This window comes from Pituophis catenifer, unplaced genomic scaffold, assembly GCF_029215685.1.
Source record: "Pituophis catenifer annectens isolate HBS135680 unplaced genomic scaffold, rPitCat1.0.hap2 SCAF_3, whole genome shotgun sequence".
NCBI lineage: Eukaryota > Metazoa > Chordata > Lepidosauria > Squamata > Colubridae > Pituophis > Pituophis catenifer.
This window is the reverse complement of record NW_027256883.1, coordinates 3,947,450-3,971,039: the sequence shown is the minus strand read 5'-3', so window position 1 is coordinate 3,971,039 and position 23,590 is coordinate 3,947,450. Positions and strand designations below refer to the sequence as shown.

The following is a 23,590-nucleotide window of genomic DNA, read 5'->3' as shown; positions in this document are numbered from 1 at the left end:
ATCCAGCTGGAGGGGAGAGTAAAGCTGCTTCCAATCCTTGCAGTAAAACCTTCCAGATGGGGCTCCGTTTAAAGGAAATCGATCCTGGGGTCTAACAGGCGAAACCCAGCATCCTATTAGCAAGGATGTTTAGTTAAAGTTTGTTGGCTACTCCGATGCGCGTAGCAGGGTGAGAAAACGACAGGAAGCAAACTGAGAATGCATGCCCAGCCTTTCTGTCTGGCTTTTGATGCTGGAGTCAGCATTGTTCTCTGAGGAAGACAGCTGTTGACAGGTTTATGGGTCCATTTATGGAACGGGGGCAGTTTGCCATGGCAAAGGATGATATTCTGCAGGAAAAAAAACACTTGTTTATTCTGCTCAACCCTAACATTATTGTTGTTAGTTGCGAAGTCGTGTCCAGCCCATCACAACCCCATGGACCACATTCCTCCAGGCCTTCCTGTCCTCTACCATCATCTGGAGTCCATTTAAGCTCACACCAACTGCTTCAGTGACTCCATCCAGCCACCTCGTTCTCTGTCGTCCCCTTCTTCTTTTGCCCTCCATCCTTCCCAGCATTAGGCTCTTCTCCAGTGAGAAGAACCCTAACATTAGCCACGTATATAAAAAGCGAGCGACCTCCACTCTCTTCTAGCACTGATGATGTTACCTAGATTGGTAATGAACCGTCAGAAAATTTCTCCCTATTTCTAGGTTGAATAAACCATTTTTGACAGATGGCAGTCCAGTCTCTTCTTGAAAGCCTCCAGTGATGAAGCTCCCACAACTTCTGAAGGCAACTTCTGTTCCATGAGTTGATTGTTCTCAGTCAGAAAATTCCTCCTTATTTCTAGATTGAATCTCTGCTTGTTCAGTTTCCATCCATTGTTCCTGGTCCGGTCTTCAGGTGCTTTTGAAAATAGCTTGACCCCCTTCCTCCTCTCTGTGGCAGCCCATCAAATATTGGAAGATGCTCTCATGTCTCCCCTGGTCCTTCTCTTCACTAGACCAGCCATGCCCAGTTTCTGCAACTATTCACTGTATGTTTCAGCCTCCAGTCCCTTCATCATCTTGGTAGCTCTTCTCTGCACTCTTTCTAGATTCTCAACATCTTTTACATAGTGTGGTGACGAAAACTGGATGTGGTATTCTAGATGTAGTCTTACTAAGACTTTATATAGTGGTGTTAGTACCTCACTTGATCTTGATTGTATCCCTCTGTTAATGCAATTTAGGATTGCATTGGCTCATTTGGCTGCCACTGCACAAGGAACATTTTTCTATTTTTTTGCCTTCTAATGTTTTGGAAAACACGTTGGCCCCCTCTTCTCTGTGGCAGCCCCTCAAATATTGGAACTCTGCTATCCTGTCTCCCCTGCTCCTTCTCTTCACTAGACTAGCCATGCTCAGTTCCTGCAACCGTTCATCGTATATTTTAGCCTCCAGTCCCCTAATCCTCTTGGTTGCTCTTCTCTGCACTTTTTCTAGAGTCTCAACATCTTTTACATAGTGTGGTGACCAAAACTGGATGCAGTGTTTTAGGTGTGGGTCTTACTAAGGCTTTATAGAGTGGTATTAGTATCTCTTTTGTGAATCCATGCTTCTTGATTCTAGTCAACTCAAGCTCACTTTAGACTCTCCTGCAGGTCTTTTAACGTTAAGGATGGTATATCTATGTTCCAGGTTGTGTGTAACGCACATCTCATTGTGGGTGGTATGATATACAGGGCAGCGTGGGTGGTACCGAAGAGAGATTGTCCCACCGTTCTGCTTATCGCAGCTTTTCATCTACAGGCAAGGTCAGATGTGCATCTGTGGTGGTATTTAGAGAAAGAGTATTTGTGGAGGTAGACTTGGCTTGTAGGGCCTTGCTCGAAAAATACCTTCAAAAGGAAGAAGATGTCAGAAGAAGAAGTTGTCTCATAAGCCCTTAGCAGAGAGGGCAGGTGAGTGTATTAAGCAGGTTTGACCTCAGGCTGTCCATAACACTCTAGTATCTATGCAGATAGTCCTCGATTTACAACCACAATTGTGCCCCAAATGGATGTTGCTAAGTGAAACATTTGTTAAGTAAGTTTTGCTCCATTTCACAGCCTTTTTTTGCCATAGTTGTTAAGTGAATCACTGCACTGGATAAATGAGTAACGCAATTGTGAAGCGAAACCCGGCTCCCCCCCCCCACTTGACTTTGCTTGTCAGAAGGTCGCAAAACTGGATCACGCGGGCACTGCAACCGTCATAAATGTGAATCAGTTCTCAGGCATCCGAATGTAGATCACTTGACCAACCATGGGGATGCTGCAACGGTCATAAGTGTTAAAAAACGGTCACAAGTCACGTTTTTCGATGCCGTGGTCCCTTTGAACGGTCACTAAATGGACTGTTGTAAGTCGAGACCCAACCTAGAAATAAGGATAAATTTCTTGACAATGAGAACAATGAATCAATGGAAGAGTTTGCTTTCTGGAGTTGGGGTTTTCAAAAATAGACTGGACAACCTTTTGATCAGCATGGCATAAGGCAGAGGTCTTCAAACTTGGCAGCTTTAAGACTTGTGGACTTCAACTCCCAGAATTCTCCAGCCAGCTATGCTCCAGCTATTCTCCAGGCTATGCTGGCTGGAGAATTCTGGGAATTGAAGTCCACAAGTCTTAAAGCTGCCAAGTTTGAAGACCTCTGGTAAAAGATCTATTGTCTTGGGCAGGGAGTTAGATTAGAAGACCTCCAAGGTCCCTTCTAGCCTAGTAGACAACAGGGCCTTCTCTGTGGGGGCTCCTACCCTCTGGAATCAGTTGCCCCCTGAGATAAGGAGAATCCATGACCTCAATGCCTTCCGTCGTGCCCTTAAAACCCATCTTTTCCAGCAAGCCGGGTTGGCTTAAGAAGAAATTTTAAAATTCTTTTAATCAGTTTGTGACTTCTTAACTTTCGGGCCAAATTTATATATATTTTTAACTGTTTTTAAAATTTGTATTCTATGTTCTTATCTTGGCTGTACACCGCCCTGAGTCCTCAGGGAGAAGGGCGGTATATAAATTGGAAATTAAATTAAATTAAATTAAATTAAAATCCCACAACTTGCATCCTTCCCATGCATAAGATTGCAAATTCTTAGCATCTGGAAGGCTACCTCTTCTTTAGGTAAAAATGAGTTCCAAAACATTCATCAAAGATGATTAGGGGACTGGAGGCTGAAACATATGAAGGACGGTTGCAGGAATTGGGTGTGTCTAGTTTAATGAAAAGAAGGACTAGGGGGGACATGATAGCAGTGTTCCAATATCTCAGGGGCTGCCCCAAAGAAGGGGGAGTCAAGCTATTCTCCAAAGCACTTGAAGGCAGGATAAGAAGCAATGGGTGGAAACTCATCAAGGAGAGAAGCAACTTAGAACTAAGGAGAAATTTCCTGACAGTTAGAACAATTAATCAGTGGAATAACTTTCCTCCAGAAGTTGTGAATTCTCCAACACTGGAAGTTTTTAAGAAGCGATTGGATAACCAATTTTCTGAAAGAGCATAAGGTCTCCTGCTTGAGCAGGGGGTTGGACTAGAAGACCTCCAAGGTCCCTTCCAACTCTATTATTCTGTTATTCTGCATAGCAGCTGCCCTACAGAGCTGCCAGCAAGCCATTGTATGACTTCCAAGTTTCCTTTAATTTATCCTGGTCTTTTTCCTCCCTAGAAATGTAAGGCAGCTGATCTCTATGTCTAAGGGTTGGACTAGAAGACCTCTGAGGTCCCTCCCAACCCCCTGATTCTATGTTCCAGTGGTACCTTTGAGATGTTCTTACAAGGCAGATCTGGATCTCATTGCCTTTCACCATTCTGCATTCTGAAATTCATGAAATCCATGTCCCAAAGGTGCTTTTCTTCAAGAGGCAACTGGACTTTCTGTTTTTTTTATGAAGACATTTCGCTTCTCATCCAAGAAGCTTCTTCAGTTCTGACTGGATGGTGGGGAATGGAAGGATTGATACTCCTTGCAAACAGCTGGTCATTTGCATCCTTTTTAGAGAGACATTGAGGCCACTTGGAGGTTTATCTGTGTCCTCAGGGTCACATGAGTGGTGCAAACGGGTGTGGAACAGTTCCAAGAAGGCTCCACACCCATTTGCACTATTCAGGTGACCCTGAGGACACAGATAAACCTTCAAGTGGCCTCAGCGACCCTCTAAAAAGGATGCAAATGACCAGCTGTCTGCAAGGAATTTAAATCCTTCCATTCCTCACCATCCAGCCAGAGTTGAAGAAGCTTCTTGGATGAGAAGTGAAATTTCTTCAAAGAAAAACCAGAAAGTCCAGTTTCCTCTTGAAAAAAAGCACCTTTGGGACAACCATGACCTGGATGACTGAGAATCTCCATAGACATGAAACCCATGGCTTCTCTTCTTCTCTTTTTCAGGTTGCTTGTCTGAGACTTCAATCCAGATGTGAAAAGGCTGGATTAATCCACCGCTGAACTGGGGGCCAGTTCTCTCTCTCTCTTTCTCCTGTTATGTCCAAGATCTGCGCTTTGCCTGGCAATTGTTTTGAGTTCCAAAGGACCAGGGGACTAGGATGAGGAGGAGCAATAGATATTCCTTGAACCTGCTTTGGTTGTTGCCACCGTTCTTGGCGTGGACCGTGGTGGCCCTTGACTTGGGACCATCGTCCTGCACCACTTTGGTCCAGGGCAAGTTTTTTGGATACTTCTCCTCTTTTGCCGTCTTCCCGTTGAACGCTTCCCATTGCAATTGGATTATCCAGAACCCCGATCCTCGGAGATACACCTTGTACATGAAGGTTTTGAAGCCCTTGGGTCTCTGCGACCGCCAGCAGATACGCACCTACCAATTCGACTCCTTCTTGGAGTCGACGCGGACGTACCTGGGCATGGAGAGCTTCGACGACGTGCTGAACCTTTGCGACAGCTCTACCCACTATGCCTTCCTCCAGTCCAACAAGCAGTTCCTCCAGATGAAGCAGACTCTTTCCAAAGTGGACAGTGGGTGGGTCAGGTGGAAACCAGCCAAGACTCAGGAAAGGGACTTCTCGGTAGAATATCTTGTGGTGGGCAACAGAAGTCCCAGCAAGGCTGCTTGCCAGATGTTGTGCAAATGGCTGGATACTTGCTTGGCCACCAGCAGCAGCTCACATCCTTGTGGCATTATGCAGACACCATGTTCTTGTTTCAATGGAGAGGTATTGGACCAACCCAGCGAGATCTTTGGCTTAACCAAAAAGCAGGACAATTGCTTCAAGGATGGGATTTACCTGGAGAATTGCATGAGTTCTACCAAGGACACCAGCGGGCTGGACTTCTTGGGTAAGTAAGTGGTGGATGCTTCGATTGAAGGTTTCCCCATGGAATGTTTGCCTGGCTGGGTGATGGGATATGATTTCTTTTCTTTCAAGCCATTACGGTGGGCCATCATGAATAAGTTTATCGCCTGAGTTAATTTGCTTTGATTTAAACCTGTCATGCCCCCATCGGAGTCTGAATCTGAGACAGATGCGAACAGCTGACAGAGAGCATGGGAGAGTGGCTCTGTGGGTTGTGGCAGAAACTGGGGAAGGGCAAAGTCAGACTGGGCAGAGCAGGGGAGAGATAGAACAAGGGAGAGGGGGCTCAGATGAAGACCAAGGCCCACCCCCTCCTCATCCTAGGGCACGCAGGGAAGAACGCAGAAGAGAGCAATGTGGGTCACTTGGCTTAAGAGGAAGGGAAGGGCCCCAATTCCCTTCACAAGGCACACCTGGGGATGGAGTTTAAAGGAAAGGCAGTTGGGAGGGGCGTTTGTCGGGAACAAACACTGAATTAATCTGGTGTTGAGAGTTGTGGCCTGCATTCCTGGCATTCCCTCCTGACTGTTTGAATTACTGCCGTGCTACTGTGTGCTTATCTTGTCTTGCTGGGATTATTCTTCCCGTCTGGAACTCATTATCTTGCCCTGCTGGAGTGATTGATTGCAGTTGGATTGGAGTATCTGCAAGTTTGTGGGAGAGCTTTTCTCCAGGCCGTAAAAGGGATGTTGGGGGCAGAGTTGGTACCAATAAAGGGAGTCATACCAGTTCTCTGGCTGTGTTGCCTTCGTGCCATGCCCCACGTCATCACAAAACCAGTTACGACCAGCAACATAGATATTATGTCGACTTGATGTGTTGAATTTACATTTATTGACAAAGAAATGAAGGGAGACTAGTATAGGTCTATTTCAAACTATCTAGCTCTCATCAGCTAGCCATACCCTTCCTGGATTCAAACCCAGGCTGCTTGCATATTAGGCAGATGTATTCACCTCTAGGCCACAGGGTCTCCTCGCTTTGTCGGCTATACCAGGAGAGAGATTAAGTGTTTTTCCAGTGAGACCTGTCTATCAGGGCAACCTGGTTTACCCAATTACGGGACGGACAAACTATCTCAACTTGAGTTGGAAAGGAACGGATGAATATGCAGGAAGTGCTCAATTTACAACCATTCATTTAGTGACTGTTCAAAGTTACAATAGCACTGAAAAAAAGTAACTTCCCCTTTTTTTATATAATAAGCTTTTATTTTTTTGAAAAAAAAAAACATAAACATTCCATCTTCCCTTAAACAGTGTGTCATCTGGGTATAAATATCTTTTTGCAATAACCATCAAAATTTACAACAACATTCATTACATTGATACTAATTCTCTGATCTTACAATTGTAGTTTATTGAACAATTGAGCATAGTAAACCTATTCATTTTTCCCTCTTAACAGATCTTCTAATAAGAATATAATAATAATATTAAGCATATCATATTGTTTACATCTCTATCTTAACATATTTTCTACCCTTCTTTAATCTCCTCCTTTTATTTCCCACTTCCATTTTTATTCTCTAACCATGGATAAAACAATTCCCATATCGTATAATATTCAGTTTGTTCTTTCTCCTTAATTGCAAGCGTTAATCTGTTCATTTCTGCACATTCTAATCTTTTCCTAATCACCTTCTCATCAGTAGGGATCTCTTCAAAAAAGTACCTTCCGATTGTTCCTCGCACAAACGTCCATCACAGCATCTCCGTGAGGATGGAGTCAACATTGGGGTGCTTGGCATTTATTTATGATCATTGTAGTGTCCTGAGGTCATGCGACTGTCCCAGCTGGCTTCCGAATTTGGGGGAAGCCAAATTCATTTAATAAGAGCATGATTCACTTACCAATTGCAGCAATTGGCTTAATAATCATAGGCAAAAGAGGATGTAAATTTAAGTGTGACTTGCCTTGCTTAGCGACTCCATTTCTGCTCCCAGTTTTGGTTGTAAGTCAAAAACTACTTATATTTAGCCTTCTTCTTGGGAAGAGCCATGGTGGCACGGTGGTTATAATATGGTATTGCAGGCTGACTCTGCCCACTGCCAGGAGTTGGATCCTGACCGGCTCAAGGTTGACTCAGACTTCCATCCTTCCGAGGTCAGTAAAATGAGGACCCAGATTGTTGGAGGCAATATGCTGACTCTGTAAATCTCTCAGAGGGGGCTGATAAAGAAGCAGTATATCAGTCTACTGGGAAGGGAGAAAGGAAGGAAGGAAGGAAGGAAGGAAGGAAGGAAGGAAGGAAGGAAGGAAGGAAGGAAGGAAGGAAGGAAAGGGAGAAGGGATGAAGGGAAATAAGAAGAAGGAAGCCGTGGTAGTGCAGTGGTTAGAATGCAGTATTGCAGGCTAATTCTGCCCACTGCCAGGAGTTCGATCCTCACCAGCTCACAGTTGACCCAGCCTTCCATCCTTCCCAGGTTGGTAAAATGAGGACCCAGATTGTTGGGGGCTATTTATTTAGCGTATAGTTGGTCACACACAGTATTATGTTGGGGGCAAGAGGCTGACTCTGTAAACCACTTAGAGAGGGATGTAAAAACACTGTGAAGCTGTATATAAGTCTAAGTGCTATTGCTGTTTATTCTTCTAAGAATCCTGGGTGTTTGCCTGGCTGTTCTGAATTCTCAGGAAGCAACAATTATTCTTAGAATCGTATTTTCTACTAAAGTTTCAGAGTGGTTGATCAGTACCCATTGACCAGTCCCTGCAGCAATTGCTTAGTTGTTGAAGAACAAAGGACCCAAAATTATGGATACCTCCTACTGTTATGACTTTGTCTTCAAGACAGAAAAATGGAAAAGGATAGAAGGCAAAACAAAAAGCAATGGATGGAAACTAATCACGGAGAGAAGCAACCTAGGAGAAATTTCCTGACAGTTAGAACAATTAATCAGTGGAATGACTTGCCTCCAGAAGTTGTGGATGATCCATCACTGGAGGTATTCAAAAAGAAATTGGGCAGCTATTGGTCTGAAATGTTATAGAGTTTCTTGATGAACCACAGGGTTGGATTAGAAGAAAGAGTGCAGAGAAGAGCAACAAAGATGATTAGGGGAATGGAGGTTGAAATATACAGTGAATGGTTGCAGGAACTGGGCCTGGCTAGTCTAGTGAAGAGAAGGACCAGGGGAGACAGGATAGCAGTCTTCCAATACTTGAGGGGCTGCCACAGAGAGGAGGAAGGGGGTCAAGCTATTTTCCACAGCACCCGAAGGCCAGACAAGGAATAATGGATGAAAACTGAACAAGGAGACATTCAACCTGGAAATAAGGAGAAATTTTTTGACAGTGAGAACAATCAACCCATGGAACAGAAGTTGCCTTCAGAAGTTGTGGGTGCTTCATCCCTGGAAGCTTTCAAGAAGAGACTGGACTGCCATCTGTCAGAAATGGTGTAGGGTCTCCTGCTTGGGTGGAGGGTTGGACTAGATGACCTACAAGGTCCCTTCCAACTCTGTTAATCTGTTAACACTGGAGATTTTTCAGAAGAGATTGGATAACCATTTGTCTGAAATGGTAGAGGGTTTCCTGCCTGAGCAGGAGGTTGGACTAGAAGACCTCCAAGGTCCTAAACAAATACATTTCTTCTGTTCTGTTCTGTTCTGTTCTGTTCTGTTCTGTTCTGTTCTATCCTATCCTTATTCTACTCTACTCTACTCTACTCTGCATTCTATTCTATTCTATTCTATTCTATTCTATTCTATTCTATTCTATTCTATTCTATTCTATTCTATTCTATTCTATTCTATTCTATTCTATTCTATTCTCTATATCCTATCCTATTCTATTCCATTCCATCTATTTTATATTCCATTCCATTCCATAGCTCCCTTTACAGTTTGTCCTGATCAACTGAAGCTTCACTGAATGTCCGCAAAGCTGAAATGACACAACTAATGAGTCATGTGCAGATATTCAGATTTGCAACTGGTAGGTGGAAAAAACTTGGCTTCAACCCCCCCCCCTCTTTTCATATTTGCCTCTTCCCACCCAAAAAGGAAATTCTCCTTCCAAAAAGGAAGTTGGAACCAATCCCTCCTACCCCCACACGGATAAAGTTATGGTGGGCTTGCCAGCCTGATGCTGTTTCAAGGGTTGTTTTTACGCCTATTCCTTTTTGAACAGAATCATGCAACTTCTTGGGACATTTATCTTCATCTGAAATGCAAATGAAAAGAAAAGAAAACAGGAAAAGGGAGCAAGGGGGGAAAAAAGGAGGAGAGGAGTAGGCTCTCCTCCAAAGTTCCTAAGAGAAGGACAAGAATTAAGATGGAAACTGAATCAAGGAGAGATCCAGCCTAAATTAAAGAGAACTTTCCTAACAATTAATCAGTGGAACAACTTGCATCCAGAAGTTGTGGATGCTCCATCACTGGAGTCTTTCAAGAAGAGGTTGGACAGCCAGTTGTCTCAAACAGTATAAGGTCTCCTGCTTGAGCAAGGAGGGGTTGGACTAGATAGATCTCCAGCCTCCAAGAGATATTCAACCTGGAAATAAAGAGAAATTTTCTGACAGAACAATCAACCCATGGAACAGAGGTTGCCTTCAGAAATTGTGGGAGCTTCATCACTGGTAGCTTTTAAGAAGAGACTGGGCTGCCATTTGTCCGAAATGATGTAAGGTCTCCTGCTTGAGCGTGAGGTTGGACTAGATCAAGGATCCCCAACCTTTCGGACCTCAAGGACCACTAAATTCATAATTTTAAATCCCATGGACCACTAATATGATTTGCCAGCTGGTTGGGCATGGCTAGGTGGTCATGTGACTGGACGGGCATGGCCAACTCTGTCACTCACATTGAGGGGCATCTCACCGGCCTCCACTGCCAGTCTTGCCTCCCCACCCAGGCTCCTTAGGGCCCCAACAGGAAGCAGTTGTTGGAACTAAGCAGCCCCCACAAGAAAGAGTCGGCAAAACAGCTGGCTCAGTTCAAAGTGGATCTGGCTGAGAAGGAGGCTCAGCAGAAGCACCTCACTGAGGACTAGGAGCATAGGCTTTCCAAGCAGAGGGAAGATCTGCAGGAGTGCAAGGCCAGGTACCGGTGCCTGGAGGCTCAGAGGCTGAGATGATCAACCAGTTCCAGGCCACGATGCTGTCCCACTGGAACAAGGCCCTCTGGCTTTTCACCACCAGTGGCACTTCCCTCCAGCCTTCGCCCAAAGCCCCACACCAGGAGGCTGAAGCAGACCCCGAGTCAGAATTTCTTCCCCCCTCCAACCTGCACAAAAAGACCCCAAAGGGGGAGACTCTCTGCAACAACACAAACGTTCATTGCACGTATCCGGCCCAGGGGCCGTAGTTTGAGGACCCCTGATTTAGTGCAATATATAAAAAAATGCAAATAATTTTTCGGTGGACCACCAAAATTTTCTCACGGACCACCAATGGTCCACGGACCACCAGTTGGTGACCGCTGGACTAGATGACCTCTAAGGTCCCTTCCGACTCTGTTAATCTGTTAATCCTTTCCAACTCTCTTCTGCATTGAATTGAATTAATCAAGGAGGCAAGCATCCCGTTAAAAGAGAAAAGAAGCAGTGATTTCCAACTTTCTCCAGTGCAGTGCCGTCATTTTACAAAGTATTTATTTATTTATTTATTTATTTATTTATTTATTTATTTATTTATTTATTTATTTATTTTAAATTTGATTTATATGCCGCCCTTCTCCGGAGACTCAGGGCGGCTTACAATGTGCTAAGCAATAGCCTTCATCCTTTTGTATATTTTATACAAAGTCAGCTTATTGCCCCCACAAACTGGGTCCTCATTTCACCTACCTTAGAAAGGATGGAAGGCTGAGTCAACCTTGAGCCTTGGCGAGATTCGAACCAGCAGAAATTGCAGGCAGCTGTGTTAATAACAGGGTGCATTAAACCACTGTACTATCAAGGCTCGTAAACTTACAGTCTCAACTTTCTGCTTTTATATCATAATCAGTAACGACTAGCCATTTTCATGCCAACAAATCAAGATCAACCCAATCAACAAAACTTAAAGTTAAACTTTCATTCAAAGTTAACCCTCCCTCCCCCGTTTCAAGCACCAAGTCTACTTGTGTCCCCAAGTAGGGGATAATCCTCGATTTGCAAGAGTTCACTTAGTGACCATTCAAAGTTACGACGGCACTGAAAAAAAAGTGACTCGTGGCCATTTTTCACACTTATGACCATTGCAGCATCCCCTTGGTTAGTCATGTGATTTACATTCGGATGGTTGACAACTGACTGATATTAATGACGGTTGCAGTGTCCGGGAGATCCCGCGATTCCGTTTTGCATCCTTCCGACGAGCAAAGTCAATGGGGAAGCCAGATTCACTTAACAAACGTGATACGAAACAACTGCAGTGATTCCCATAAACCAGTGTTTCTCAACCTTGGAAGCTTGAAGATGGGTAGACTTCAACTCCCAGAATCCCCCAGCCAGCGTTGCTGGCTGGGGGATTCTGGGAGTTGAAGTCTACCCATCTTCAAGCTTCCAAGGTTGAGAAACACTGTACTAGACGATGTTGCAAAAGGGGGCAAAACTCACATCGCAAATTTCTCGCTTAGCGACGTCAATGTGGGACGCAATTGTGTTCATAAATTGAGGACTGCCTGTAGAAGGAAAACTAAATTCTGTTGTTTTCCTTGATGACGGCAGTTACGTGATTTCTTTTATTATTATTATTATTATTATTATTATTATTATTATTATTATTAAAAGTTTTTTTATTTTTTAAACAAACAAACATTTAATACATCAGTCATTCCTTCTGTGTGACATCTCGGTGTTGTCTCGAATCGTTCTTCTTTTTGTTATTTCTTCTGTCTTCATTCTCATCCAATCAATTACAACAATTTATCACTAACAAAATATTCCGATTATGGCATTTTTATACATAACTATTAATTTACTCATTTGTATCTCTTTTCTAGCCAATAGTAGAGTTGATTCCATATCTTAAAGTTTTCTGAATCTTCTCTTTCTTTAATCATCAAAGTCAATCTATTCATTTCTGCACAACCTAAAAAAATTTAATTACTTCTCCTTCCAAAGGTGTTTTCTCTGCTTTCCAATGTTGGGCATAAACAATCCTGGCAGCTGTTATTACATGTATAATCAAATAAATATTTTCTTTGCTAATTTTTTCTGGCAGGATACCCAGTAGGAACAGTTCAGATTTTAAACCAATCCATTGTTGTATCATTTCTTCCAGCCATGTCTTAATTTTATTCCAATAATCTTTAGCTTCTGGACATGTCCACCACATATGGTAATAAGAACCTGGTAACTGGTGACATTTCCAACATTTAGCTGATTTATCTTTAAACATTTTTGCCAGTTTCTCAGGGGGCATATGCCATCTATAAAACATTTTATATTGATTTTCCTTATATGCAGTGGACATTGTTAATTTATAATTCCTTTCCCATAACTGTTGTCATTTATCTAGATATTGAATATCCAAAATTCTTTGCCCAGTCTCTCATTGTTTCCTTTACTTGCTCCTCCTCCAGTTCGATGCCAAGTAAAACATTGTAAAGCTTTTTTTTATTAATTTATCCACTGTTCCTGTGAGTATCCCATCCAACTCTGTTTTTTCTAAGTGAAAACCATATAATTTAGCATCTTTTTCATATCTTGTTTCTATCTGCATGTACATATACCAATCCATCTCAATCCCCTGTTCTTCCAATTCTCATTTCCCTTTCAAATCCCCCTTATCTGTTAGTAAGTCCTTATATCTAACAATATTTCCAACATTAAAAACATTTGGGTGTATCAAAGCTTCTATTGTTGATAACCATATTGGTGTTTTCACATAATATTTATCTCTGTCCTTCTCCCATACCAGTACCAATAACAATGCATTCCTTATATAATGTCTATGAAAGTATGTACTGTATGTATCTTATTTCTACCATACCATAAAAATGCATGCCATCCTAATTGTAAGTCATGACCTTCCAGTGTTAACAGTCTTGTATTTTTTTTTTTTTAATTTGATTTATATGCCGCCTTTCTCCGGAGACTCAGGGCGGCTTACAATGCATTAAGCAATAGCCTTCATCCTTTTGTATATTTTATACAAAGTCAGTTTATTGCCCCCACAAACTGGGTCCTCATTTCACCTACCTTAGAAAGGATGGAAGGCTGAGTCAACCTTGAGCCTTGGAGAGATTCGAACCAGCAGAAATTGCAGGCAGCTGTGTTAATAACAGGGTGCACATTTCTTAATTCAACCCATTCCTTCATCCTAGTCAATGCTGCTGCCTGGTAATACAATTCCCCTAAGACTACCCTAACCCTAAATTCTGTTGTTTTCCTTGATGACGACAGTTACGTGACTTCTAAGTGATCTTACAAACTGTAAAAGCAACAGATTTTCCTTGAAGGTCTTGAGAAGTTCAAGAAAATCAATTAGGAAAGAGGTTCGCTTGGGCCTGTAACAGTGATTAAAGGAATTTGAGACATTTAATGACCTGGATGTCAGCTAATGTAATCACTCCGTTAGCATGTACAAAGAGATATGGATGATAACAAATATAGATATATTCTGATGACCTCACAAGGACGTCCTGCTGAGTTTTGGGGAAGCAAACACCCAAGTTCTGTAATGAACAAGAACCTTAGATCAACCCAGAGACATGAAGGATTACAGATAAAGGGGTCAATTTATTTTCCAAAGCACCAGAAGGCAGGACAAGAAGCAATGGATGGAAACTAATGAAGGAGAGAAGTGACCTGGAATTGAAGAGAGACTTCTTAACAGTGAGGACAATTAACTGGTGGAGCTACTTGTTTCCAGAAGTTGTGGGTGCTCCATCACTGGAGGTTTTCAAGAAGAGTCACTGGACAGTCATTTCTCTGGGATGGGATAGGGTCTCCTGCTTGAGCGGGGGTCTCAAAGATGCTTTTTTCAAGAGGCAACTAGACTTTCTGGTTTTTCTTTGAAGACGTTTCACTTCTCATCCAAGAAGCTTCTGAGAGCTGAAGAAGCTTCTTGGACGAGAAGTGAAACATCTTCAAAGAAAAACCAGAAAGTCCAGTTGCCTCTTGAAAAAGCAGCCTACTGGATGACTGAGAAGCTCCAGAGACACTTGAGCAGGGGATTGGACTAGAAGACCCCCCCCCCCCCCCGCCAAAGCTCCTCCCAGCTCTATTCGGATTGACTGATCTTCCATCTTTCTTTTGGGATCTGGGTGGGGCTTGGATTCAACATCGACTTATGGAACTGCAGATGTCTCCAATTATGGAGGTCCACCATGTTTTTCTTTCCATACGACCTTGCCTCTTCTTTCTCTTGGCTGTCTTCTCTGGGTCTGAAAGCAGATGGTGGAAACCAAAGGCAGGCGTTGAGATCTCCGCAGAGTGTCAATAAAACAAGCTATTATCCTAACCTGGTGCACCCACAGCAGGAGCCCTGGAAGCCAACGACAATGTCTTGGCAGATGCCATTGTTGCTCTCATCAATTTTGCATGCGATTTGCATGACTCACGCTGGGCATCAGAAGGGAAAGATAAATCCTCTCTTCTTCGCCTTGGAAGCCACAACGGTTGTTGCAAAGTCCGAGGAAATAATCGTTTGCTGGATGTAAGAGATCCCTTTTTTTTAAAAAAAATCTCCTCGGGTTTCTGGAGCGATCATCTTCCCATTGCATTTGGAACCAGCCGAATGAAGGAGGTTGTCTCCTTCATGTCCAGTTTTGGTCGCCACGATGTCAAGAAGATGTTGAGACTTTAGAAAGAGCGCAGAGAAGAGCAACCAAGATGATTAGGAGGCTGGAGGGTAAAACATATGAAGAACGGTTGCAGGAACTGGGCATGGCAGGTTTAATGGACGTGGTGGCTCAGTGGCTAAGATGCTGAGCTTGCCAATCAGAAGGTCAGCAGTTCAGCGGTTCGAATCCCTAGTGCCACCTAACGGGGTGAGCTCCCATTACTTGTCCCAGCTTCTGCCTACTTAGCAGTTCGAAAGCACGTAAAAAATGCAAGTAGAAAAATAGGGACCACCTTTGGTGGGAAGGGAACAGCGTTCCGTGCGCCTTTGGCGTTGAGTCATGCCAGCCACATGACCACGGAGACGTCTTCGGACAGCGCTGGCTCTTTGGCTTTGAAATGAAGATGAGCACCACCCCTAAAGCTGGAAAACGACTAGCACACATCTGCGGGGGAACCTTTACCTTTACCTTAGTTTAATGAAAAGAAAGGGCCAGACAAGGAATAATGGATGGAAACTGACCAAGGAGAGATTCAACCTAGAAATAAGGAGGAATTTTTTTCTGACAGTGACAACAATCAACCAATGGAACAGAAGTTGCTTTCGGAAGTTGTGGGCGCTTCATCCCTGGAAACTTTCGAGAAGAGCCTTGGTAGTACAGTGGTCTAAGGCACCCTGTTATCAAGCTGGTTATTAAGACCAGCTGCCTGCAATTACTGCAGGTTCGAATCTCGCCAGGCTCAAGGTTGACTCAGCCTTCCATCCTTTCTAAGGTAGGTAAATTGAGGACCCAGATTGTGGGGGCAATAAGCTGACTTTGTATAAATATACAAAAGAATGAAGGCTATTGCTTAAACGCATTGTAAGCCGCCCTGAGTCTCCGGATAAGACTTTTTTAATCAAAATTAAAAAAAAAAAGAGAGAGAGACTGGACTGCCATCTGTCAGAAATGGTGTAGGGTCTCCTTTTTGGGTGAGAGCGCGTTGGACTAGATGACCTACAAGGTTCCTTCCAAACCTGTTAATCTGTATCTGTATATCTAACTGTGGAAATTGGGATCATAGAAACACCCAGGAGCATAGAAGAGTCCAAAGGCAGATGCATGAATAAATGTGATAAATGTATTTATTCATATAACAAAACATATTAACTATATACAAAGGCTGTCTTAATATCCATTAGGATAGGGGGCACACAGCGTGTGTGACTACCCCTATCAAAGATCATGTCTCGTGGAGAACAAACGTAAAAGAGAGCAAGGTGGAGAGGTTAGAGGGGGTTTTATACTCAGTGTAAGCCCCTCCTCTCCACATAGGGGTGGGGGCACTTTCTGCCTCCACTAGTGTCTGTATGATATATGTGCCAATGGCTTGCAAATACTTGACACTAACAGACTTATGACTGATAAATTAGTTGCCTGAAGAGGACCAAGTAGGAATGAGGCTATGTTCAGTTTGATACTCTATATCAAATATTCATGGTTTAAGATTCTTCCTGGCCAAGTCATACCCTATTCTTATTCATGTGTGAAGAATGAATCCATAGCAGTTCAAATTTTCTTCCAGCTCTTTTGTTCATCTTGAGATAAAGAGGTCATCTAACACATATGGGGTTAACCCTGCAGAAGAGGGAAAGAACAAGCTTTAGACAACATAAAATGTAAATGTTTCCCTTGTCCAGTCATATCCAACACTAGGGCTGGTGCTCATCTCTGTTTCTTGGCCGAAGGATCCAGCATTGCCCGAAGACACTTCCGTAGTCATGTGGCCAGCATGGCGAGATGCATGGAACGTTGTTACCTTTCCACTGAAATGGTACCTATTGATCTAGTCACATATGCATGCTTTCGAACTGCTAGGTGGCCGAGCTGGAGCGGGGAATGGGAGTTCACCTCGTCGCATGATGCTTGGGTCTCGAACTCCAGCTGTCAATTTTCCAGCTGGAAAGCTCAGTGTCTCTAACTGCTGAACCATTACGCTCAATTTAGACAACATATGAAGTTGTTAATCCATGCTTCACTTTGAACAGTCTTCTGACAGGGCAAGCCTCGGGTATACAAACAGACTAGCACAGATGATCTTATTTAGTTGGGTAATGGAATGTCTGCAAGAAAACCACCAAGCTCAGAGAGCACCAAGGACTCCACAATCCTCCTCCTCCTCCTCCTCCTCCTCCTCCTCCTCCTCCTCCTCCTCCTCCTCCTCCTCCTCCTCCTCCTCCTCCTCTCCACAAACCTCACCTCCTTCTAGGACTGATGATATTACTTACTTTGGACAATGATACATCCACAAGAAAACAATTGAGCTCAGAGAGCATCAAGGACCCCACAGTCTTCCTCTTCCTCTCCTCCTCCTCCTCCTCCTCTTCCTCCTCCCCCTCCTCCCCCTCTACAAAAGCCACTCCCTTCTAGTAACTAATGTTATTTAGTTTGGTAATGAAATGTCTGCAAGAAAACCACCAAGCTCAGACAGCACCAAGGACTCCACAATCCTCCTCCTCCTTTTCTTCTCCTCCTCTTCCTCCTCCTCTTCCTCCTCCTCCCGCTCCTCTTCCTCCCACTCTACAAAAGCCACTCCCTTCTAGCACTAATGATGTTACTTAGTTGGGTAATGAAATGTCTGCAAGAAAACCACCAAGTTCAGAGAGCACCAAGGACCCCATAATCCTCTTCCTCCTCCTTTTCTCCTCCTCCTCCTCCTCTTCTTCCTCCTCCTCCCCCTCCTTCTCATCTTCACAAACCCTACACCCTTCTAGCACTGATGATGTTACTTACTTTAGACAATGAAACATCCACAAGAAAACAGCCAAGTTGAGAGAGTACCAAGGACCACACAGTCCTCCTCCTCCTCCCCCCACTCTACAAAAGCCACTCCCTTCTAGCACTGATGATGTTACTTAGTTGGGTAATGAAATGTCTGCAAGACAACCTTCAAGCTCAGAGAGCACCAAGGACCCCCATATATGAAGAACAGCACTAAGCACATACCAAAGCACTTCTTCAGAACTTGGACCGAGATGTTGAATTAAAACAAAATTGCGCTCCATAAAAGTTTTATTGCATCAGGAATGCACTGGGCATCCTGAGAAGTATAAAAGGCCTGGATAGCTGATGTAGATTTAGATGCATTTATTATAGTTTTATTAACTCAATACCCAGGTCGCACATGCTCTTTTTAATCTTAATTATCTTTTGGTTGGTCTGAGTGCTACCATGTTCTACACACTGTTGCCAAGTTCTGTTTAATAACTGGCAAGATTGGGCAGGACTCACTTGGAAGAATTTGATTTGATTAAAGTTGCTCCGAGTTTTGTAATAGCAATAAACGTACCGTCTCCTGTTTATCTGTTTGTAGCTTTAATTTACTACGGTTTCTTCATCGAAGCTTTGGTGCTAATGCACTCAGGGTAACTAAATGGGCTAGCTGCATCGAGAACGTTTCACCTGTATTAATTGGGTTCAATTTATCTTTTATTTCCATGGTTTTTTTTTAATATATATACCTTTATATTATCTTTGATTTTATTGCCAGGTTTTATGTTGCATAAGGCTGGCGAGCGATTGAAAAGGCCTTTTAACTATGAGCTCCTTGGTTCTCTCTGAGGCTGGTTCAGGGGTGAAATGCTCCCAGTTCGGACCAGATCACCTGATCCGGTAGCGATGGCGGAGGGTGGTTCGGAGAACCGGTAGCAAAAATCCCTGCCCCCCCCCCCCACATGCCCAGCTGAGCCGCACAATCATCAGAGGCTTTATTTTATTTATTTATTTTTTACTTTTAAAAGCATTTTTTCTACAACCTCTTCGGCCGAAAAAATGCTTTTAAAAGTAAAAAAAAAAAAAAAAAAGCCTCTGATGATCGCGCGGCTCAGCTGGGATCATCAAAGGCTTTTAAAAGAAAAAAAAAAACCTTTTTTTTTTCTTTTAAATGCCTCTGACGGTCCAAGCTGAGTTGCCTGATCGTCAGAGGCATTTAAAAGAAAAAAAAGTCTCTGCCGATCAGGCAACTCAGCTGGGATCCTCAGAGCCTTTTGAAAGCATTTTTTACAACCTCTTCACTGAAAAGGTTGTAGAAAAAATGGTTTTAAAAGTTAAAAAAAAATTGGCCACGCCCACCCAGTCACATTACCACCACCCCCCACTAAGCCATACCCACAGAACCGGTAGTAACAAATTTTAGATTTCAACCCTGGACTGGTTCTTTTCTTGCAGATGTTTCATGACCCAATTAGGTAACATCATTAGTCCTAGAAGTGTGTCTCTCTCTGCCAGCTCCATTCCCTCTTCCCCAGTGGTGGGTTCCTCCCGGTTCGGTCCAGTTCGGCCGAGCCGGTAGCGGTGATGATATGACGTCACCAAACCGGTTCTCCCACCCCCTGCCCTCCCCACCCACCCACGTTATTCTTACCTTTTATTTGGTCCCACCCCCAATCTATTGCTGCCTCCTGAGTCCCAGCTGATGACTAGAGGGAAAAAAAAACTGTTTAAACTCTTGCCGCGGGGCTTCAAAGGGCCGCCCTACAGCTGATCAGTGTTAAAAGCAAACAAATGAGTCGGGTCGTAAGTGCGAGGACTGGTTGTAAGTGCGAGGACCTTCCAGAAATGACTCTGACCAGCTAGCCACGCCCACCTAGTCACATGACCTCCAAGCCACACCCACAAAAATAAGCCACGCCCACAGAACTGGTAGTAAAAAAAAATAGAACCCACCCCTGCTCTTCCCCCTCAGAGCTCTCAGGTTGCCTTGATGCTGATCCTGACTCCCACGCCTCCTCCTCCTCTGATTCGGCTGCCAGCAGCTGACAGCCACAACAGTATGATTTAGGGCCCTAGCATCAAAAGAGGAAAGTGTTGTGAGAAAAAAATGTGGCAGGTGACACATCTGAATGGTGAAAGAGGGAGACTTGCTAAGTGCCCTCTGGCTACAGCAAAAAAAAAAAAAAAAAAAAAAATCATTTACTTGTGGTCTGTGCCTAGCATGCATTGAAGGATAACCCCATTCCGTTAAATTCCCACATTAGCTTGCAAATTAAAGCAGAGGCACGCACCGGCTTTTAGCTGGCATGCAATTTTTGATAAGGGAGGAAATTTGGTTACAGCCGTCCTTAATGCAGGTATTGCTGCATTACTTACTATTCAGCAAGTGTTGCTACTCCCGGACGAGAACTGGACTGCAAAATTTAGGGAAGCTTTTGCGGTGATCTGAATGGTTTGGAAAATGTTGATGAATAGAATAGAATAGAATAGAATAGAATAGAATAGAATAGAATAGAATAGAATAGAATAGAATAGAATAGAATAGAAAGAATGGAATGGAGTGGAGTGGAGTGGAGTGGAGTGGAGTGGAGTGGAGTGGAGTGGAGTGGAATGGAATGGAATAAGAATAACGGCAGCCCCTCAAATATTGGAAGACTGCTATCATGTCTCCCCCAGTCCTTCTTTTCATGAAACTAGACAAAACCCAGTTCCTGCAACCGTTCTTCATATGTTTTAGCCTCCAGTCCCCTAATCCTCTTTGTTGCTCTTCTCTGCACTCTTTCCAGAGTCTCCACATCTTCTTTACATCGTGGTGACCAAAACCGGATGCAGTATTCCAAGTTTGGCCTTACCAAGGCATTATAAAGGGGTATTAAAACTTCACATGATCTTGATTCTATCCCTCTTGTTAATTTCAAATATATCTCTATCGCTATCGCTATATCTATATACAGTACTGGCCAAAATTGTGGAAAGCTTTTGGGACAAGTGTATTTTCTAAAACTAGCTAATAAGGCCACTTTTTTGGGGAGTAGTACCATAAAATAATATATCAATGGAAAGATAATTTAATCGAGAATGTAATGCAATAACGTTTAGGAAGGATTTGCTATTAGAATAGCAGTTACCGTATAAAGGAGAAGAGTGAAACACGTAGAAAAAACGAGATATACAAAAATGATCACCATAGAAAAAAACAAGATATACAAAAATTATCATGTCATTTAATAGTTAGTTGGGTAACCTTTAGCATGAATGACGGCCTTACAACATCTTCCCATGGAGTGAACCAAGTCTTTTAGTTCTGCAGCTGTTTATAATGTGAAGCCGAGATTGAATGATGGCTTCTATTAACTGAGTTTTATTGCTGGGTCGCTTCTGACTAACAAGTTTCTTTAGTCGGCTCCAAAGATTTTTAATTAGGTTAAGAAGGTCTGGGCTGTTCCCAGGCCATTCCAGCAGTGGAATAGGATTATCTTGAAACTCCAAAAAAGAAAGTGGTGTTATTAGCCATCAAACCTCAAAAATACAACTTTTCCCAAAAGGTTTCCACAATTTTGGCCACTACTGTATGTATCTCTATATCTCTATCTATCTATCTATCTATCTATCTATCTATCTATCTATCTATCTTCTATCTATCTATCTATCTATCTATCTATCTATCTATCTATCTATCTATCATCTATCTCTATCATCTATCTATCTATCTATCTATCTATCTATCTATCTATCTATCTATCTATCTATCTATCTATCTAAAAATTCTACACACTTTCATCAGGGGTGTCTCTTCCTCTCCTCTGCCACCTCTCCCCATTCTTTCTCAAATGGCTGATTGCATGCCATTTGGAAAGGAAAGCAAACATATTCGTTCCACAATTAAATAATTGGATGATCATTTGGCAAAATGAAATAGCGTGACCCCCCTCCCCACACGTACCCCTCTGTTCTCTCCTTCCCCCTCATCTCTATTTTTTAACACCGCTGCTGTTTCCCACGTCCTTTCCAGAGAGATAATACCACCACTCACGGAAAAAAAAAAACCTAACCTTTGAAATATTCATGTTTTAATTAATGGACTTTCTTGTATATATTATGCAATAACAATAAAAATCAAGGCAAGAAAACAACCTAGAAGAAATTTCCTGACAGTGAGAACAATTAATCAGAGGAACAACTTGCCTCCAGAAGTTGTGAATGTTCAAACACTGGAAGATTTTAAGAAGAGATTGGATGACCATTTGTCTGTAGTGGTGTAGGGTTTCCTGCCTAAGCAGGGGGTTGGACTAGAAGACCTCCAAGGTCCCTTCCAACTCTTCTCTTCTCTTCCCTTCCCTTCCAAATTTTCTCTTCTCTTCTCTTCTCTTCTCTTCTCTTCTCTTCTCTTCTCTTCTCTTCTCTTCTCTTCTCTTCTCTTCTCTTCCTCTTCCTCTTCCTCTTCCTCTTCCTCTTCCTATTCCTCTCTTCCCTTCTCTTCCCTTCCCTTCCCTTCCCTTCCCTTCCCTTCCCTTCCTTCCCATCCCTATTTTCTATTCTATTCTATTCTATTCTATTCTATTCTATTCTATTCTATTCTATTCTATTCTCTTCCTCTTCCTCTTCCTCTTCCTCTTCCTCTTCCTCTTCCTCTTCCTCTTCCTCTTCCTCTTCCTCTTCCTCTTCCTCTTCCTCTTCTTCTCCTTTTCCTTCTCCTCCTCCTCCTCCTTCCCCTCTCCCTTCATTTCCTCTCCCTCCTTGTTCCCCTCCCCTTCCTCCCCTTCTCCTCTCTTCTCCCTCCTCTTCTCCCCCTTCTTCATCTTTTACTTCTTTCTCTCCTTCACCCTCTTCCTCCTCCCCCTTTCTTCTCCTCCTCCTTCTCCCCTTCTGTTTACTTTGCCTTTCTCCTTCCTTCCTTTGTTTCCTTTGCCTTTTTTCTTCCTTCCTTCCTCTTTCTCTGTTTCCTTTGCCTTTCTCCCTCCCTCCCTCCTTCCGTCCTTCTCTCCTCCCTCCCTCCCTCCCTTTTCTTCTTCTTCTTCTTCTTCTTCTTCTTCTTCTTCTTCTTCTTCTTCTTCTTCTTCTTCTTCTTCTTCTTCTTCTTCTTCTTCTCCTTCTCCTTCTCCTTCTCCTTCTTCTTCTTCTTCTTCTTCTTCCCCCCCCTCCTCCTCCTCCTCCTCCTCCTCCTCCTCCTCCTCCTCCTCCTCCTCCAGTGCATTAGATTCCAACATCACTTCATTTGAATCACTCTCTCTGTGACCTCAGGAGTTAAAACTGGAAAGCTGTGGAAATCCTTGCACATATCTGACCTCCCAACCTCATGCAATCCCCAATCAAGTCGAGGCGTCCTTAAGCCCTCCCTGCTAAATATCTAGAGGCCTCTTTCCCATGTCTCATTACCTGGACAGAATTTAATCTCACCTCCATCACGACCAGATCATCGGTGGCATATTTTTAGACCTGCCTATAGAAGGGACTCGGCTCTCCACTGCTGATCTCACCTGCGAGAGCTGAACCTGGAAAGCTTTTGCGTGGGATTGCATGTACCCTACAGGTGTGCCCTCTCACACTTGCAGGAGACATACCTCCCCACAGAAAAGCTATACAGTTTTTATGTACTGTATACTCACCAGAACATCGAGTCTGGAGGAGAACAAACCATCCGCACCAGAAAAAAAGTACAAATGCCATTTTCTTGGAACTCACTGCAAGCCGGGAATAACTCTTGAATAAATTTTGAGCGGGCGAGAAAAACAGTCTTCCTGATAGCTGGCAGCTTTTTTTTTTTTTTTTAATCTGATGTGCCAGCATGCTACATGCACCCGAGGGGATTGGCAAGGCGA

At 43.3% G+C, this 23,590-nt stretch overlaps 1 protein-coding gene across 1 annotated transcript in view; it reads left to right on the top strand.

The window, feature by feature from the left end:
- The first annotated feature begins 4,539 nt into the window (after positions 1–4,539).
- ADGRB1 (adhesion G protein-coupled receptor B1) overlaps positions 4,540–23,590 on the top strand; it is a 280,832-nt gene continuing 261,781 nt past the window's right edge. The window contains exon 1 of the mRNA XM_070939737.1: positions 4,540–5,287. Within this exon, the coding sequence (XP_070795838.1) occupies positions 4,540–5,287 (748 nt within the window). The remainder of the gene's footprint in view (positions 5,288–23,590) is intronic.